At 43.7% G+C, this 20,651-nt stretch overlaps 1 protein-coding gene across 1 annotated transcript in view; it reads left to right on the top strand.

The window, feature by feature from the left end:
* Nucleotides 1–15,969, top strand: part of LOC117047552 (cytochrome P450 2J2-like) — a 37,830-nt gene extending 21,861 nt beyond the window's left edge. The window contains exons 9-16 of the mRNA XM_033150828.1: nucleotides 4,064–4,226; nucleotides 7,433–7,582; nucleotides 7,751–7,911; nucleotides 8,781–8,957; nucleotides 10,820–10,961; nucleotides 13,502–13,689; nucleotides 14,950–15,091; nucleotides 15,708–15,969. Coding sequence (XP_033006719.1) covers nucleotides 4,064–4,226; nucleotides 7,433–7,582; nucleotides 7,751–7,911; nucleotides 8,781–8,957; nucleotides 10,820–10,961; nucleotides 13,502–13,689; nucleotides 14,950–15,091; nucleotides 15,708–15,895 — 1,311 coding nt within the window. The 3' untranslated portion in view covers nucleotides 15,896–15,969. The remainder of the gene's footprint in view (nucleotides 1–4,063; nucleotides 4,227–7,432; nucleotides 7,583–7,750; nucleotides 7,912–8,780; nucleotides 8,958–10,819; nucleotides 10,962–13,501; nucleotides 13,690–14,949; nucleotides 15,092–15,707) is intronic.
* Nucleotides 15,970–20,651: the final 4,682 nt, after the last annotated feature.

The following is a 20,651-nucleotide window of genomic DNA, read 5'->3' as shown; positions in this document are numbered from 1 at the left end:
CATCAGGTTCTCTGGCTTTGTTGTTTTTAATTTGGTTAATGGCTGTTCACAGCTCTCCCAGATTTGGAGATACTGCAAGTTCATCTCTAATTTGTTTTTGTGGTATTTGTGAGAGGACCTCAGCATGTACAGGGGAGCTGCAGTTAAGGAGATGCTGGTAATGTTCTTTCCAGTGCAGTGTGGTACTGTCTGTTCAGTGTAGGGGTCATATGCCATGATTTAGCGACTTTAAAGAAACTCTGTGCATCATGAGTGTCAGTTAAGTGCTGGATCTCTTGAGCTTTTTTTATCCATGAGGTGCACTTTAGTTATCTGGTTCTTAGCGTTGGCATAGGTTGTTTTTCTTAGTGGCACAGTTTTCTTAGTGGCACACTTTGCCACAGTTTCTATCTCTCTGAAAGGCCTTCCTTTTCTTGCCAATAATGTGTTCAATCTCACTGTCATTCTCATCAAACCAGTCTTGGTGTTCCTTGGTTTGATACCCAACAGTTTGTTCACAGGCTGCAATAATTGATGTTTTTAGCTTGGTCCAGTGTTCTTTGATGCTATTAGGGAACTCTGAATGCAGATGGTCCTTCAGAGTTGTTTGGAAGCAATCCCACTTAATAGGATCTTGAAGGGTTTGAGTATTCATCTAGCACAGTGTTTTTCAACCTTTTTTGGGCAAAGGCACACTTGTTTCATGAAAAAAATCACGAGGCACACCACCATTAGAAAATGTTAAAAAAATTAACTCTGTGCCTATATTGACTATATATAAAGTAATTTTCCCACGGCACACCAGGCAACATCTCGCGGCACACTAGTGTGCCGCGGAACAGTGGTTGAAAAACACTGATCTAGCACCTTGGTTTCCTTCCTTGAAGCCTGTGTGTTGAGGTATAATCTTTATAGCCATCGTGGAATGTATTAATCAGTGCTCTGTCAAGCAGTTGTTGGCACTCGCCATAGCTCTGGTAAGGAGCACATTACAGCAATCTTCAGCTCGGCCAATTACATAGTCTAAGAGATGCCAGTGGTTCGACTGAGGGTGCCTCCATGATGTTTTATATTTATTTTGTTGTTGAAAGAATGTGTTGGTAATAACAAGGTTGTGCACTGCACCTATAGTCAAAAGTAACATTCTGTTCTGGTTGTTGTTGCCAGTTCCTTCTTTCCCAATAGTCCCAGGCCACAGATAGAAATCTTGCCCTACTCTTGCATTAAAATTCCCCAGGAGGATAATTTTATCCTCCTTAGGCATCTCTGATAGGATGGTATCCAGCTGAGAGTAAAAATTTCTTTAATGCCATCATTGGCATCCAGTGTTGGTGCATAAGTGCTTAGAATAGTAGTCTGTTGGTTTTGGGCGAGTTTTATTTGAAGGGTTGAAAGTCATTCATTAATGCCGGTAGGGAATTCTGAAAAGAGCTTCACAATATTGTTTTTGATAACAAAGCCTACTCCATGTATTTAACATACTTGTTCAGGTAAACCTTTCCAGAAGAATCTGTAGCCTCCTTTTTCTTCCTTCAGTTGTCCCTCGTCTGCTCTTCAAGTTTCTTGAAGCGCTGCAGTATTGATGCAATGATGACAATTCTGTGTTCGGGATGCTCATTATCTGTGTTATCCAACAAAGTCTGTATATTCCATGTTCCAATGTTCAATTATCTTTTATGACCACAGTAATCCAGTCAGGGAAAAAGGGAGGTGGACTTTGTTTAGAGAACCTTTTTTTGGGGTGAGCAAATGGATCCTAAATAGGGCTGCCCAGTCATGGATACAGCTGCTGAGTTGCTCAACAGCCTCACTCCTTGAGTCAGAACGAATGAATCTGTATCCACCGCCCATGTGCCAGTTCATGACTAGGGGCTTCCAGATTTCACGGTCCTGCCTCCTTTACTGTTTGCTGATCACCATGGGATTTTTTTGGATTTGGGATGGATTTTTGGAAGATGCCTGTGCATGAATTTGTTTTATGTGTGTAGATTGGTGCACTCTGACCAACGCACAGCGAGTGAGGCAACAAACAAGTAGAAGTTGGACGGCTTGGCATTACCTGCCTAACCCAGCTTTGACAAAACAAAACAAAATAAAAAATTCCTTCCAGTAGCACCTTAGAGACCAACTAAGTTTGTTCTTGGTATGAACGTTCGTGTGCATGCACACGAAAGCTCATACCTGAAGAAGTGTGCATGCACACAAAAGCTCATACCAAGAACAAACTTAGTTGGTCTCTAAGGTGCTACTGGAAGGAATTTTTTATTTTATTTTGTTTTGACTATGGCAGACCAACACGGCTACCTACCTGTAACCAGCTTTGACAAGCACCCATCTAATACCATGTCCTCACCTTATTCTGACCTCTTCCACTGCTTTGATCTAGCAATTGCTCTCTGAAAAGAGTGATCCTTGGAACCTCCAGCTATGGATTCTGTACGCCCCCCCCCCACATGCGAAAGGCATACTACACATGCTTGGAGGCACTCTATTCCTGGTCCTAGGCAGCTTTCAGGTCACTTCAGAACCAGTTCCACAGCTGAGCTTTGCCATGCAATTCCGCTCCAGGGTGAGGAGCTGTCAGGATGCCCAGGAAAATATAAAGACAAGGAAAAGCTCTGGAATTTGTTTCCCTTCTGTTCTAGGGTATTCTGCAACATGGCTTGGAATGCTGTGCATCAATCCCCTCTCAAAGGATTTATGGACACTCAAGTTCTCTTGACAGTGAAGCAGGAGCTCTTCCTGGTTGACAGGAAAGCCAAGGGAGTTTGCAGCTTATGTGTAACTAGAGTAGACAAAAAACAAACAGAATAGGCACTTTTCCATCACAAGAAGTCACTCTGTCGTCCCATATTTATCTGTTTATTTAATATATTTACAAACAACTTTTCCAGAGAACACTAATCAAAAAGTGCAAAATTAACCAGCCATGTCATAGTAACATATAAAAAACTTTTAAAATATCCCAAATTAACAATAATCTTAAAAGCCGGAACAAAGTGTGAAACAGTTCAGTATAAAATTAAGTGCACATTTTTATAGCCCAATTCAAATCACTCATGATAAACACACACACACACACACACACACACACACACTATTTTCCTTGTTTGTTTTTCAGTTTCTAAAAATACATATAACTATCAAACCCTATATATCCTGCAAGAAACATACTATACATATATCTGAAGAAGTGTGCATGCACACGAAAGCTCTTACCAAGAACTAACTTACCGTAGTTGGTCTCTAAGGTGCTACTGGAAGGAATTTTTAATTTAATTTTGTTTTGACTATGGCAGACCAACACGGCTACCTACCTGTAACTGATACTATACATATGTAGTGCAAATAATACAAACATGAAGTTTGTAAGTAGTCTAGAACTGATTACCAGTTAAGTGTCTTCTGCTCTCTTTTCTTAACAGATTGCCCCAATATGAGCCATGGGGAGCTGGTGGTGAGCATGCAATATCATCTTTCCAGTGGACTGAATAAACATCTAAATAAAGTTTCTTCGTTATTTGTGTTCCTGAGCACCCCAAGTTGCTTTGTTAGTTTTCCATAAGGGCCATATTCCATATATTATCCCACCATACCTCTAGGGTTAAGTTAGTAGCTGTTTTCCAGGTCTGCACTATTATATTTCTATCTCTACTTTATCTCTTACCATATGTTTATATGATGGTAGTACTGAGTTCCAGTGATCTAATTTAGCATATGCTAAGCTGTTGCTACAACTGCCGCCCACCCCAAAGTGAATGACCAATGGCCAGGGATTATGGGAGCTGCAGTCCAACAACATCTGGTGGACTACGGTTTGCACATCTCTGGACTTGGGTTATGGATGGACGAGGGAAGGAAGGGTATGATATTAAGAAAATGAAGTGAAAATGAGATGAGAGTAAGCAGCAATCTGGAAAGGAAAGGAAAGATGGGGTGGGGTGGGGGGAGAAGAATGAGCAGAGAGGAGATGCACACGTGGGCAGAAACTGCAGAGGTGAGAAAGGCTGAAGTTCATGTTGAAATAATCATCTGCTTACTTTGAGCCTAATATCTCTCTCCTCCCTTATGACCCAACCGGTAGGTGGCAAAGCAATATGGAAACATTTACACCTTATGGGGAGGACCACTAGCCTTTGTAGTAATGTCTGGATACGAAGTAGTGAAAGAAGCACTCGTTGACCGCTCTGAAGAATTCTCTGAGAGACTAGAGACGGCTTTCCTTAATGATGCAGTAAAAGGAAGGGGTAAGTAGTCAAGATTTCCCCCAGGTAAAACACTTAAAGGGGGTATCTGGAAAAAGAAGAAATGATCTCTCTTAATGTTGCAGTCAACAGAAAGTGGGTTGTATCCAATGTTAGCTCTACTCACAGTAGACCCATTACACTTAATGGATACAGCTAACTTAGGTCTGTTAATTTCAATGGGTCTACTCTGAGTACAGCTTAGTAGGCTCAAGTGAGCTCTAGTAGTAACAAGTGTTGTTGTTTTTGTTTACCGTAGTTGTTTAGTCATGTCCGACTCTTCGTGATCCCATGGACCAGAGCACTGTACTTAACAGCTGGAAGGAGCAGTAGATGGACATTAACAGAAGCATCTGCAGTTGAATACTTGTTAGCATTTATTGAAAGATAGACAGACTATGTGCAAATGCAGAATCCTTTCGCTTTGTTCTTCCCACCACCTTGCTGTTCTCTTCTCACTGCCTGATTGCAAACTTGTCCTGCAGTCTGCTGGACCCCAAACGGACAGATGCCTAAAAGTCTCACATTGGAGTGAAAATTCAACTCCCTGCTTCAAATAGAGAGCAAATTGTACTTATTGTAAACCAGAACCAATGACTTTGAGACATAGACATAACAATAGGTGCATTGGCCCTACTTTAATTAGCTGTTGCTGAATGCGCAAATTACTGATGGGAACTTCCATTTGTGCTGTGCTTTGTAGGATCATGGCCACTGGTCCCATTACCTCCTGGCAAATAGAAGGGGAAGAAATGGAGGCAGTGAGAGATTTTACTTTCTTGGGTTCCATGATCACTGCAGATGGTGATAGCAGTCACGAAATTAAAAGACACCTGCTTCTTGGGAGAAAAACAATGACAAACCTAGACAGCATCTTAAAAAGCAGAGACATCACATTGCCGACAAAGGTCCATATAGTTAAAGCTATGGTTTTCCCAGTAGTGATGTATGAAAGTGAGAGCTGGACCATAAAGAAGGCTGATCGCCGAAGAATTGATGCTTTTGAATTATGATGCTGGAGGAGACCTTGAGAGTCCCATGGACTGCAAGAAGATCAAACCTATCCATTCTGAAGGAAATCAGCCCTGAATGCTCACTGGAAGGACAGATCCTGAAGCTGAGGCTCCAATACTTTGGCCACCTCATGAGAAGAGAAGACTCCCTGGAAAAGACCGTGATATTGGGAAAGATGGAGGGCACAAGGAGAAGGGGACGACAGAGGACGAGATGGTTGGACAGTGTTCTCGAAGCTACCAACATGAGTCTGACTAAACTGCGGGAGGCAGTGGAAGACAGGAGTGCCTGGTGTATTCTGGTCCATGGGGTCATGAAGAGTCGGAAATGACTAAACAAATAAACAACAACAACAAATTGTAGGCACAGTTTCATGATTTGTTGAGATGCTATTCCAGGCTATATCAACAGATGTATAATGTCTAGATCAAGGGAAATAATAGTACCACTATTCTGCCGTGGTCAGACCTCATCTAGAATACAGTGTCCAGTTCTGGGCACCACAATTTAAGAAGGATGTTGAGAAGCTGGAATGTGTGCAGAGGAGGGCAACTAGGATGATCAACGGTCTAGATACCAAGCCTTATGAGGAATGGTTGAAGGGGCTGGGTATGTTTAGCCTGGAAAAGAAGAGACTAAGAGAAGATATCTAAAGGATTGTCACTTGGAAGATGGAGCAAGTTTGTTTTCTCCTGCTCTGGAAGGTAGAATTTGAAGCAATGGCTTTAAGTTACAAGAACGGAGATTCTGACTAAACCTATGGAAAAACTTTCTGACAATAACAGCTGTTTGACTGTGGAACAGTCTGCCTCAGGGGATTTTTAAGCAGAGGTTGGATGGCCCTCTCTTGGATGCTTTAGCTGAGATTCCTGCATTGCAGGTGGTTGGACTAGATGACCCTTGGGTCCTTTCCTACTCTAAGATTATATCATTCTATGATTCTATGTTCAATCAGCAGAATTGACACTACTACAGGTGCCACATAATACTGTAATTGTTCCGTATTTGTAAGAACTCGGAGGTTTAGTGCATCAGGGCCCACACTTTGGAACTCCCTGCCTATTGAGATCAGGCAGGCCCTTTACTCTTTTTGGTGTCTAAAAACATCCTTGTTTAGACATGCCTACCCAGATGCTTAGAAAGCTGAGGCAAATTTAATCTGTTTTAGTATTTTAGCTTTTGTATACAGTGGTACCTCGACTTACGAGCGACTCGAATTCCACATTTTTCGACTTCCGAATGACCTCCGGAAGCGAAAAAGTGGCCGCCGCTTCCAAAATTTCCTAGGGTCTGAGAGGGCTTCTGCCTCACAAATAAAATAATAGAGGGGGCTGCCCCCCAAGGTGATGGGTATTGCCATTCAAATGGTGTGTGTGCACCATGTCATGTGATCGATTATGTGGGATAGGGCTTACCTGGGCCCCCACAATATTTTGTTCAAGTTGGCACTGCTGGATCAAACAAGCGACATGTTCCTTACACCTGACTATGTTGAACAAAACACAAGTGTGGTGGACCCAACAGAAATAAGTTGCAGTTTAAGTTTTGCTGCAGAAAGTATCACTGTATTAAATACCAATTCCCTACTCCCCAGCCAAAAATCATAATTTGTAGAACTGCCCAAAGATGACCCAGAAGCTGTTTGTGGACAAACGCCGGCTCCCTCGGCCAGTAAAGCGAGATGAGCGCACAACCCCCGAGTCGTCCGCGACTGGACCTAATGGTCCGGGGGTACCTTTACCTTTACCTTTACCTTTACCTTTACCTTTACGGTAAATTGCAGGAACCCCTGGAACCATCTGATTTGTGTTCTGTAGTTGAAAGAAGTTTTGATTTTGTTTTGACTATGGCAGACCAACACGGCTACCCACCTGTAACTGGAACATTTGGGCGAATCACTTGTGAGTGTCTGAGTGCTCAAACAGGTTCTCTCAGGCACTGTATTCATTTTATTTTCATTCCATAAAATTTATATACAGCTTGGCCGAAGAAAAAACCCACAAAGCGGTTGTACAAAGCATGCAGTGCCGGCCTATACTGTAGAGATGTCCATGTAATAGGCAGATGTCACTTTTCCTTCAGAGAGACAGAGTACCAGTAGCTCTTGAGTGCTAAACACTGTTTCTTCTGGTTTAGCTGTTTAATTTTCAACATCAGTTTATGTAAGTAATAATTTCTCACTGATTTTTCCATAGGTATTATATTATCAAATGGTCACACCTGGAGGCAACAGAGACGCTTTGGTGTAGTTACTATGCGGAAGCTGGGGCTGGGGAAGAAAGGCATGGAGCACCAAATAACAGAGGAGGCTTGTCAGCTCGTGGAGGTTTTTGCACGTTCAAAGGGTATGTGATGCTAGGCGATGGTGCTGAGCTGGCATATATTCCAGCCTGAAGAAATCTTTGTGTACTATCGCTGTAAATTTTGGAAAGGAATGTGGTAGTTTTGCTTAAATATGATCTCAGTATTAACAGGAGCTGCTGAACTAACATTAGTATAATTTTATTTTGCAGGACAACCACTTGACCCCACCTTGCATATCACTAATTCAGTCTCCAATGTGATATGTGCTGTGGCTTTTGGGTACCGATTTGCTCTTGAAGATGAACAGTTTCAGAAACTAATAGAAGCCATTAATTATTTCCTAAAATTTCTGGGTACCCCCACTCATATTGTGAGTAGTCATTTTCATTTCTACTGATCCAGAAAGGTCTCCCAGAGACTATAAGTCTCCCTATCAGCATTCTGGAATCCATTATGATAGAGGTTAGCGTGTTGGCCTTAGACAGCTGAGACCAGGGTTTAAAACTAGTCCCAGTCATAGGCCATTTACTAGATCGCAGCTTAATCTATTTCTCAAGATTATTGTGCAGATTAAGGTAAAATAAAATTTCTTTATTGTCATTGTACAAGTACAAGTACAACAATGTACAAGTGCAACAAAACTGAATGCCATCCCATAAAAACAAGACCAAAAAACAACAACACATTTTCAGCCACACATGCACATACATACACACCCATCACAACTCTCCAAGGTCATATTATCTGGTTACAGCATTTAAGATAGTTATAGCTCTGGGCATCTTAAAAAGCAGAGACATCACCTTGCCGACAAAGGTCCGTAGAGTTAAAGCTATGGTATTCCCAGTAGTAATGTATGGAAGTGAGAGCTGGACCATAAAGAAGACTGATCGCCGAAGAATTGATGCTTTTGAATTATGGTACTGGAGGAGACTCTTGAGAGTCCCATGGACTGCAAGAAGATCAAACCTATCCATTCTGAAGGAAATCAGCCCTGAGTGCTCACTGGAAGGACAGATCCTGAAGTTGAGGCTCCAGTACTTTGGCCACCTCATGAGAAGAGAAGACTCCCTAGAAAAGACCCTGATGTTGGGAAAGATGGAGGGCACAAGGAGAGTACAAACTAATATACTATCCGCAAGGAATAACACAGATCACTAGCCTACAGGAGTTGATTCATGAACAGTGTGACCAAGCTTCTTCATGGTAATGGCAACGTTTTTGCTATCTTTACTTTAGCTGTATGAAATATTCCCATGGATTATGAGATATCTCCCAGGGCCCCACAAGCAGGCAATTTCCAGCCTGGAGATGGTGATTTCATTTGCAAAGGATGAGATAGAGAAGCATAAGGAGAATTCGTCTCTGCATGAGCCACAGGATTTCATTGATTTCTATCTACTTCAGATGGAGAAAGTAAGTACTGAATACCAGGACTATAAAACAGGAGGGTTTCATTAATCAATGCAGTGTTCAGAGTACATGTGGGGCACACTTTATCAAAGTATATCACACCATGCACCCCATAGTTAAATGGTAATGCAATCCTGAAATTACTTACCAGTAGCCACAAATGCTGTAGGCTGAGAGTTAAATGCTCTGTGTGTTTCTGTACACATTGCTTGGCTAGATAGCATTTTCACTACTGGTATTGCTTCGAAAGGTAAACAACTCTGTATATGGTTTGCAAAAATTCCTTAACAATACATAACATGCTTATGAGAATATCCTTATAAGATTATAAGCATGTTATGTATGATTTACAGTGTCAGGGCTGGCCGTTATCCTCTTCAGATCACCACGCAGACGCTGCTTATTCTTTTATAACTTTTTATTGCGCATTAACAAACAATCTTATAAACAGTTCTTATCTTTAACTATTACTCCTCAGAGTCACTTATTTCAGATACCTTCTGAGCTCTGCTTCTCCATGACCAGCAACTCTCAAAATGGGGAACATGCCGTTCCTTTCGCTTTCCCACTCTTTTTTCTAACCTCCTAGCTAGAGCTGGCTTATATCTCCCCTCCTCCAAATCTGAGCTATAACTTAACCCTTGCATTTCCTGTGAACACCTGGGCCCTCCCTGTTGTTCCTGTTGCTCTCTTCTATTAGTTTCCCCTTGGGGAAAGTTTCCTTCCTCTGTGAAACTGGAGACTTCTAACTCTAACTCTTCCCTGACATACAGCTCCTAAACAGAGATTGAAATCCTGGGTATCCCGTTGTTGGAGTTTCATCGGGATTGCACCAGCACAATTATACACATAGAGAGTCGTTCTCATGCACTTATTTCAGGAATATTTGGACGCTTTGGCTTTGAGATACTGAGTTGCATATGTCATTATTATTTTGGCACTGTAGATATTATTTAAGATTCCATGTATTAGTAGGTTTTGAAATGTTGTACATTATTGTTAAGGAATTTTTGCAAACCATATACAGAGTTGTTTAGTTTGTGATTTATCTCTCTGTATTCATTGGGCATGGTGTTGTTTCAAAAAGTACAAATTAAGCAATAATAATTTTAATAATAACTTTATTATTTATGCCCCGCCCATCTGGCTGGGTTTTCCCAGCCACACCGCCTTTAAATGTGACCTGAATCATATCTATCCCACATTCCTAAATGGTACACAGTTGCGTTCCAAAGACAAGTAATGCACATTTTGAGAGCCTTGTGAAAATAATCTACAACAGAGCTTCTTAAACTTTTCACTTTTTAGATATGCATCATTTTACGACAGAGTAATTCAGTTTTACTAGCAAACCGGAGGTTAAACGAACCCCTTTTCAGCCCTGGAAGGAACTCAGGGAGCATTCACACAACACAACTACACACTGTAGTTGACACACTAATCAGAGCCAGTGTGGTGTAGTGGTTAAGAGCTGTGGACTCGTAATCTGGGGAACCGGGTTCGCGTCTCCGCTCCTCCACATGCAGCTGCTGGGTGACCTTGGGCCAGTCGCACTTCTCTGAAGTCTCTCAGCCCCACTCACCTCACAGAGTGTTTGTTGTGGGGGAGGAAGGGAAAGGAGAATGTTAGCCGCTTTGAGACTCCTTCGGGTAGTGAAAAGCGGGATATCAAATCCAAACTCTTCTTCTTCTTCTAATGTGTCGTGACACACAGTTTGGAAAGCGCTGATCTACTCAATGAAAGAGACTCAAATATAGTCAAATGCTCACAGGGCAAGAAGTTGGCAAAAGAAGCTAAAGTAAGTGATGGAGAACAGACTGTAACGCATATAAATGACATGTCACCTTTCTTATTTTCAACAGCAGAACAGGAATGATCCAGAGTCTACGTTTAATGAGGAGAACCTGGCCCAATGCATTTTTGACCTCTTTGCAGCAGGGACAGAAACAACTGCCACTTCTCTGAAATGGGCACTTCTCCTCCTGGCAAATCATCCAGATATCCAAGGTGAGAGAGGGAGAGGTGCGCAATGGGAGCCAAAAGACAAGAGCATATTGAAATAAGCTAAATGTTTTTGACTTACATCTCATGGAAGATCATTCTTCTTCACAAATGTTTCCTTATACAGATTCTGGAACTTATAATCAAACACAACAGGGTGGTAGAAGTAAAAAACTAAATTGCCCTGAACACCCCATGCCCACAGATAACTTCCAGTCTATGATTTCTGGGACAATAAGCAAGGAAGGGTCTCAATTTATAATTAAATTCATAGGAGAGGGTCAGGGACGAGGATGTGCCTTTGTTGTGAGACTAAAGTGAATTAATCAAAGATTTTCTGAGGGAGAGAAGAGTGGCTTTGCAAATAAAGGGAAGACAATTTAAAGACTGGGATGGTCAAAGGAAAGGAGAGAAAGAGATGAATGTTTTTGCCAGTGATGTCATGGTGAATCCAGAAGTCCAGGTGCTCTTCATGACAACCCCCAAGCCATGCCCCTTCGAAAACTCTGCAACCAAAATGTAATGTTGACTAATGCACAGATTATGACTTAATGAAGTCATGTTTTTTCTTACTCCCCGCCCTTCCGCTTTGCTTAACATCCAGCTTGGAAGAATTCTGGTATTATTATTATTATTATTATTATTATCATCATCATCATTAATACCCTGCCCATCTGGCTGGGTTTCCCCCAGCCAGTGTAGGCGGCTTCCAACAGAACATTAAAATGCAATAATGTATTAAACATTAAAAGCCTCCCTAAACAGGGCTGCCTTCAAATGTCTTCTAAAAGTCTGGTAGTTGTTTTTCTCTTTGACATCTGGTGGGAGGGCGTTCCACAGGGCGGGCGCCACTACCCTACCGAGAAGGCCTTCTGCCTGGTTCCCTGTAACTTGGCTTCTCGTAGTGAGGAAACCACCAGAAGGCCCTCGGCACTGGACCTCAGTGTCCGGGCAGAACGATGGGGTGGAGACGCTCCTTCAGGTATACTGGACCGAGGCCGTTTAGGGCTTCAAAGGTCAGCATCAACACATTGAATTGTGCTTGGAAACGTACTGGGAGCCAATGTAGGTCTTTCAAGACTGGTGTTATGTGGTCTCGGCGGCAGCTCCCAGTCATCAGTCTATCTGCCGCATTCTGGATTAGTTGCAGTTTCCGGGTCACCTTCAAAGGTAGCCCCACATATAGCGCATTGCAGTAATCCAAATGAGAGATAACTAGAGCACGCACCACTCTGACGAGACAGTCCTCAGGCAGATAGGGTCTCAGCCTGCATACCAGATGGAGCTGGTAAACAGCTGCCCTGGACACAGAACTGACCTGCACCTCCATGGACAGCTGAGAGTCAAAAATGACTCCCAGGCTGTGCACCTGGTCCTTCAGGGGCACAGTTACCCCATTCAGGACCAGGGAGTCCTCCACACCTGCCCGCCTCCTGTCCCCCCCAAACAGTACTTTGGTTTTGTCCGGATTCAACCTCAATCTGTTAGCCGTCATCCATCCTCCAATCGCCTCCAGACACTCACATAGGACCTTCACCGCTTTCACTGGTTCTGATTTGAAAGAGAGATAGAGCTGGGTATCATCCGCATACTGATGAACACCCAGCCCCAACCCCCTGATGATCTCTCCCAGCTGCTGCATGTAGATGTTGAAAAGCTTGGGGGAGAGGACAGAACCCTGAGGTACCCCACAAGTGAGAGCCGAGGGGTCTGAACACTCACCCCCTCACCACTTTCTGAACATGTCCCAGGAGGAAGGTGTGGAACCACTGTATAACAGTGCCCCCAGCTCCCAACCCCTCTAGACGGTCCAGAAGGATGTTATGGTCGATGGTGTCAAAAGCCGCTGAGAGATCCAGCAGAACTAGGAAACAGCTCTCACCTTTTCCCCTAGCCTGCCGGAGATCATTGGCCAGTGCAACCAAGGCAGTTTCAGTCCCATGATGAGGTCTGAATCCCGACTGGAAGGGTTCCAAATGGTCCGCTTCTTTCAGGCGTGGTAGACCTGCTCACTCCCTTGTGACATTTTGGTTGGCCATGATATCTTTCCAATATAAGTAGCAGCTGAGATGAGAGAATCTTTCAACTTTTCAGACCTAGGAACTCACCTTTACCTGAAAAATGTTTTTGGAGAAGCACTCCTTAAATTTTTACCAGTGCTGGTGTTGCAACCCACTTTAGGTCAGGAAAAATTCCTGGTAGTGCAACCACCTTGACCCATCAGTGGAAGTAGCAGTTAGAATGTCAAACTAGAATTGAGAAAACCCAGGTTCAAATTCTGATACAGCTATGAAACCCTCTGGGTGGCCTTAGACTAGTCCGTATTTTTCAGACTAGCCTATTCTCCCAGGTTACTAATGAAGTTTAAAATGAGCGGAAGAACCATATACATTGCATTGAAGTCCATGGAGGAAAATATGGGCTATAAATGCAATAAATTGGGATTCATTCCTATGTCTTTTTAGAATAATTTCATGGCAAATAAAATATCATGGGGAAAAATGTTCTTGTAAAAATAAACAATACATTTCCATCATTTTCTTCAGATAAAGTCCACAAGGAAATAGAAGATGTCATAGGTTCTGCTCACTCAATCTGCTATCAAGATAAGAACAAACTGCCCTACACCAATGCTGTGATTCATGAAATGCAGCGCTTTAAATATATCTTAATAGGTGGAGTTCCCAGGCAAACTACAAAGGATGTGAAGATACATGGTTTTCTTATTCCCAAGGTATCAGATGCATTCTTGTATATCAAGAGCATATAGTGCTGGATCATAAGTGGCGTAAATCTCACTTATGAGCTGCTGAAGCACATGTCCTGGCTCCTAATAGGGCCTACAATGTGGTGACAAGGGCAGTGGTTTTATCCATTACATCCTCGGGGAACCATTGAGCAGAGTTATTCTGTGTCATCCAGAGGTTGGTAACTTCTGACCGGTGGGGTGGATCTCCTGAACACATGGTGACTTGCTGTAACCGGATAGCTAAACATTTCAAGGATAAAGTTGCTTGGCTCTGCAGAAATTAAGATGCTGCTATTGAGACTGTGCCAGCTGAGGTGTCCTACAAATTGTTGGGCCCAGTATTGTTGGAATCAATTCCAATTAATAATCTCAGGGTTGTGGGTTTGAGTCCCATGTTGGGCAAAAAAATCCTGCATTGCAGGGGACTGGACTAGATGACCCTTATTGTCCCGTTCAACTCTACAACTCTATGATTATTATTCTATTACAGTGGTACCTTGGTTTAAGAACAGCTTAGTTTATGAACAACTTGGATTAAGAGTGCTGCAAACCCGGTAGTAGGTGTTTTGGTTTGTGAACTTTGCCTTGGAAACAGAACATGTTCCACTTCCTGTTGAGTGTGTTCCATTTGTAAATTGAGTCCCCCGCTGCTATGGGAAAGCATGCCTTGGTTTAAGAACGCTTTGGTTTAAGAACGGACTTCTGGAATGGATTAAGTTCGTAAACCAAGGTACCACTGTATTATTATTATGTTTAATGCATCCTGAGGATGTGGACATGACACTTGAAGTGATGTGCCCAACCACCTGCTCATTCTATCCATAGCCATCCTGCCTTCTTAAAGCTAACTGGGGTGGGGTGACTGGATCGATCAGAGGTAAATGCATCTTTGTGTGATGGAGTAGTGCCTGTTGCCCTCAAAGAGGTGGCGGTGTTCCACTTCTCAAAAAGCCTACTCTAGACCCAATGGAGTGTAATAACTATAGACGGGCTGCCAACACACCCTTCTTAGTAAAGGTTACAGGTAGGTAGCCATGTTGGTCTGCCATAGTCGAAACAAAATAAAAAATAAACAAATTCCTTCCAGTAGCGCCTTTGAGACCAACTACGTTTGTTCTTGGTATGAGCTTTCGTGTGCATGAATCTGGCCACTGGTAAATGACTTCCCTCCCTTGGCATATTGAGGGACATTTCAGAAATGTGTTGATCTCAGTGTATTCAATGACAACAGTTTCTTCTTTACAGACGACCGGTATCCTTCCTGATCTGCGCTCTGTTCTTCTTGATCCCACACGATGGGAGACACCTGCAGAGTTCAACCCAAATCATTTTTTGGACAAGGATGGGCAATTTGTGGACAGAGAAGAACATCTGGTGTTTGGTGCAGGTAAATGCAGCAGTCCAAGCTATGTTTTGATGTGTAGACATGCATACTAAAAGGAAATGACATCATCATCAACACATGCAAGAGAAAGTAGATAGCACTATTCCAGGAGCAGTGGCCCTGCCACTCACCAGAACAGGAATGGGGAAAAAGTGGCAACTGTGGGGAAGCTCTGGATTGGTGGAGGTGACTCTGCAGGTGCACATACACTTTCAGGGTCTTCACCACCACCAACCTGAAGCATCAGACTTTGCCACCACCCTGCCCCATCCCTCCTTTGAGCTCTAAAGGAGACAGGGGTCCCGATTATTTCCTTGACCCAACTCCTTCCAACTCTACGATTCTATGAATCTACGACTAGTAGTTGGGCTTGGTTTTTCAAAATATTATGTGGAGTATTTCAAAGTTATAAAATAATGATATCTGGAGACAGTGCAAATTTTCTAGAAAAAGAGGTGCTAGAACTCACTGTGAACACCTCCCTCGTTCTCTTAGAATGGCAGTGCTGCCCACCTGAGAGATGCTGAAACTGAGATCCAGTGAGTTCCGGCTTAGAAACCCCCCTGACTGGAAAGTAAGTTATTATTAACCTGCTGCCTTTCATTTGTCCCATCCTCAGGGTCTCGCATGTGTTTGGGAATGCAGCTGGCAAAGATCGAAATATTCATCTTCCTGACAAGCCTGCTGAGGACATTCAGCTTCCAGCTGCCAGAAGGAGTGAAAGAACTTAATCAAGACCCTATAACAGGGGTTACAATGAAGCCTCATCCTTATAAAGTCTGTGCTATTCCCCACTGCAGGACATAATAAAACATGCAAATAATTTCAGTGACTGGCACATTTCTCTCTCCTTCCTTTCCACTGAATATGATGTTCTGCCTTGACTTAGATTCATAGAATCCTAGAGTTGGAAAAGACCACAAGGGCCATCCAGTCCAACCCCCTGCCAAGCAGGAAACACCATCAAAGCATTCCTGACAGATGGCTGTCAAGCCTCTGCTTAAAGACCTCCAAAGAAGGAGACTCCACCACACTCCTTGGCAGCAAATTCCACTGTCGAACAGCTCTTACTGTCAGGAAGTTCTTCCTAATGTTTAGGTGGAATCTTCTTTCTTGTAGTTTGAATCCATTGCCCCGTGTCCGCTTCTCTGGAGCAGCAGAAAACAACCTTTCTCCCTCCTCTATATGACATCCTTTGATATATTTGAACATGGCTATCATATCACCCCTTAACCTTCTCTTCTCCAGGCTAAACATACCCAGCTCCCTAAGCCGTTCCTCATAAGGCATATTTTCCAGCCCTTTGACCATTTTGGTTGCCCTCCTCTGGACACCTTCCAGCTTGTCAGACATCTGAAGGCAGCCCTTTTTTGGGAAGTTTTTATTGTTTGATGTTTAATTGTGTTTTTATTGTGTTGGGAGCCACCCTGAGTGGCTAGGGAAACCTACCCAGCCAGATGGGTGGGTGGGGTATGTATAATTAATAATAAACAATATAGGGTTTAGAGGACACCAGCTGCTTGCACAATCCTTTAATATTTGCAGCTTCTTAATAAGAGCATGATAGGAGTCCTGCTGGATCAGGCAAGAAAGGGTCCATCTAGCCCACCATTCTCCTCTTCTCACAGTGGCCAACCAGATGCCTTTGGGAGGTCTGCAAACGGGTCCCGAATACAACAGTGAATGAATGAATGAGCCCTCATCATCTGCTGAATGGAGTGGATTAACAATGTGATTTGATGTTGTTCATTATAGCCACAGTAGATGGCGACAAAGGTCCGTATAGTTAAAGCTATGGTTTTCCCAGTAGTAATGTATGGAAGTGAGAGCTGGACCATAAAGAAGACTGAGCGCCGAAGAATTGATGCTTTTGAATTATGGTGCTGGAGGAGACTCTTGAGAGTCCCATGGACTGCAAGAAGATCAAACCTATCTATTCTGAAGGAAATCAGCCCTGAGTGTTCACTGGAAGGACAGATCCTGAAGCTGAGGCTCCAAGACTTTGGCCACCTCATGAGAAGAGAAGACTCCCTGGAAAAGACCCTGATGTTGGGAAAGATGGAGGGCACAAGGAGAAGGGAACGACAGAGGACGAGATGGTTGGACAGTGTTCTCGAAGTGACTAGCATGAGTTTGGCCAAACTGCGGGAGGCAGTGAAAGATAGGCGTGCCTGGCGTGCTCTGGTCCATGGGGTCACGAAGAGTCGGACACGACTGAACGACTGAACAACGGATGGGGATGTGTAGCTGTCAAAGCTCCTTTACCAGTTGTAGAAGGAAAAACCCGTTCGTTACCTTTTGCTAGATGTAACTTTATATCCGTTATTATACCTAGTTTCATTCGGCTTAAGATAATTTCTTATAACAGGTGAGAGCTGAGTGCAGGGTGGGGGCCAAAGGTGGGCAACCTTACCTCATAGGGACATGCTCCCCACCAGAGTTAGTACACCTCCCCTCCCCTAACACACCATACATTCCTAAAATGAGATCTCTTAAATCATGTCCTCTCTACCCATACAAGCCGATTATTGTCCATACTTTGGTTGGTTTCTGTCCACCTGTATTTTTTATTTTTTTATTAATTTTTATTATTTTGAATTAATTCACATTACATGCTAATTGCCATACACCTTCATCATTGTACATATAGCATGAATATATTATTTCTGCAAATTCCCCACATCTAGTCCTGCAACCATCTCCCCTTATACCCAAATGCCCGTGTGACTTCCCTCACGCACATGCGTGACATCCAACTTATTTCTTAATAAAAACCTCTAACATTGTGTTCATTTTTATTCATTACGATAGTCATTCATCTATTAAAAAAAGAAAAAGAGAGAGAGAGGAAAACATAACTTTTTAACTTAATGGGTTCAGTCTATACTTATCCAGAGATTTCTAATAGAATGATTTTGTACAATATATTCTTCAGCACATTTCCATTCCTTTCTTAATTTTTATTTTGATTGCAATCTGATGCTGTCATCTTGGCTAGTTCAATATATTCGCAAAATTTTATTTGCCACTCTGAGATTGAAGGAGTCTCCTCACTCTTCCATTTTTTGGCCACTAGTATTCTAGCGGCCGCTGTAGCATACCAAAAAACCCGAACCTTATCCTTGGGAAATGTATTCTGAGACTAGTCCAAGAAGAAATGCCTCAGGTCTTTTTTGGAAGGTTATTTTAAAGACCCCCCCCCCCAATTCATCGTAATACACCACCTGTATTTTTTTTGGAAGCCACTCAGAGTGGCTGGGGCAATCCTGCCAGATGGGCAGGGTATAAAAATATATATCATTCTTACATCATATTATAGAAGCCAGGATTTTTTTTGTGGGGCATGTGTGACCTACTTCAGGCCAAAATTGTGCTTTTCTTGTTCATTTGGCATGCATCTTCTGATATTCAACTTCTTTGGATGGTCTCAGGTTCTAGTATTAGGAGAGAGGGAGCAAAACCTATCCAGTTTTCCTATACCATGCATAATTTTATGCACCTCTATCGTGCCTCCTCCCTGCCTTTAAAGCAAAATACCTCATATGTGGCCTTTCCCCAGAGGGTGCTGCTCCATTCTGTTCGCAAATCAATTAGCCATGAAGCTCACTGGATGGTCTTGGGTCATTCACAGTCTCTTAGCTTAATCTACCTCACAGGTGGTAGTGACGGTAAATGTAATGAAATTGCTGCTGTTGTCGCCAGTAGGCTTTGAATAAGAACAGCAGCACAGTGGCAGAGGCAGGCTCTCTGGCATCTGGTGCAGGGCGTCCCGCTCATAGGGGTGGGGCGAACCACCCAAAGGGGCATGGCAAACTGCCTGGCGGCGCAAGCGCAGCACCGATACAGATGGCACTTGAACAGCGCCTATACGGACAGTGCACGTGCGGCACTCGAGCAGCGCCGATATGGACAGCGTTCGAGCAGCATCCACACCGATGGCGCATCCGTGCTCTTGGCCACCCTACAGCTGGGGGGGGGGGAGGCAGTGGGTGGACAGCGCGGAGCCTGCGGGCGCCTGAGACATGTGGTTCAGGTGCGCTGCAGGCCTGGCGGTTAGTGCCGCCTGCCATTTTGTGACCCCCCTCAGGGTGACACTGCTAGATTGTGAAATGGAGTGTTCCACAATCTGTAGCGTTTACCAGGGTCCGGCACATTTGCATTGCGTTGTTTTGCTTTCTGTGCCTGGCAACTCCTGGCTATTAGCAGAGTTCAAAGCCACAGCGGAAACTTGTGTGTAACTGCCAAGGCAGCACAGCAATAATTCACAGAAGCGTTGTCTTCTTAACGAGCTGAGTTTATTTACAAAAACAATAAATCTTCTCCCGGAGTGCTCAGTTCCATGACAGCTCCGGTCGGTGAAAACGAAACCAAGAAGAACAGCACACACAAAGACAAAAGCCCGTATGTGAACTGCCCACACAGTGACCAGTGTGTCACAGCAGAGCACTTAACTCTTCAGGCTCTGATACTCTCCACAGGCACCCGGGGCAGTCCGCACCCACAACAGCCCCCTTCCTAAGCCCCTGCAGCAGCATAATACCACCCTGTCAGGGAAAGAGGGACTACAGTGGTGCCTCGCTAGACGAAAATAATTCGTTCTGCGAGTGCTGTCGTATAGCGAATTTTTCGTCTTGCGAAGCACCAACGAGAGAATAGCGGTTTGACAAAAAAAAAAAAAATCGGAAATTTTTTCGTCTTGCGAGGTAAGCCCATTGAAAAATTCGTCTTGCGAGACAGCCTTCCGCTAGCGAATGCCTTTCGTCTAGCGAGTTTTTCGTCTAGCGAGGCATTCGTCTAGCGGGGTACCACTGTACTCGGGAGGAGCAGGGAGAGAGAGAGAGAGAGGAGCAAGCTAGAGCTGGGAGAGAAGATAGCGATTCATCCAGGAAGGGGGGGGGGTCGCTGGGTTATAGAGAACAGCCACCCATAATCTCTACAGATTCATCCTCCTCCTCCAGCCCCCGTCAGGGAATGTCTCTGGAAGAGAGCGAGATGCCAGGCTTGGGAATGACAGAACAGAGGCCCAGCACCGTCAGTCACCGTCAGGAAGATGAGCCGGGGGGGGGGGGGAGACGCAGATGTCATTTTAGAGTGCCGAGCCGTTGTTTGTGTTGGCGGGCGAGAGAAAGCCCGCCACTCCGAGGAACTGAAACTGACTGAGCAGTCATGGCTGCAGAGACTCTGTAATTCCATTATGGACAATAAATAGTTTTAGCTTACCTAAAGGCTTGTCGTTACTCATGAGCAACATCCAAGGGAAGGAGCAATCCCTGACACATCCGATAATATTGTGGTGGAGATAAGGTGCAGTGGTACCTTGGTTCTCAAACGCCGTGGTACTCAAATAACTTGGAACCCAAACACTGCAAACCTGGAAGTAAGTGTTTAGGTTTGCGAACTTTTTTCAGAAGCCAAACGTGCTCTTTTTGAGTGTTACGCTTCTGATTTGAGTGCCACACTTCTGTTCTGAGTGTTACACTGAGGTTTGTCTGTTTTTGCTATTTATTTTGTGTTTTTGTGGCTCTTTTTGTGTATGACTGTGGAACTCAGTTCAGCTACTGAT

The sequence above is a fragment of the Lacerta agilis genome, chromosome 5 (genome assembly GCF_009819535.1).
Source record: "Lacerta agilis isolate rLacAgi1 chromosome 5, rLacAgi1.pri, whole genome shotgun sequence".
Taxonomy (NCBI): domain Eukaryota; kingdom Metazoa; phylum Chordata; class Lepidosauria; order Squamata; family Lacertidae; genus Lacerta; species Lacerta agilis.
Note: the sequence above shows the minus strand (reverse complement) of the source record. Positions and strands in the feature narration are given on the sequence as shown.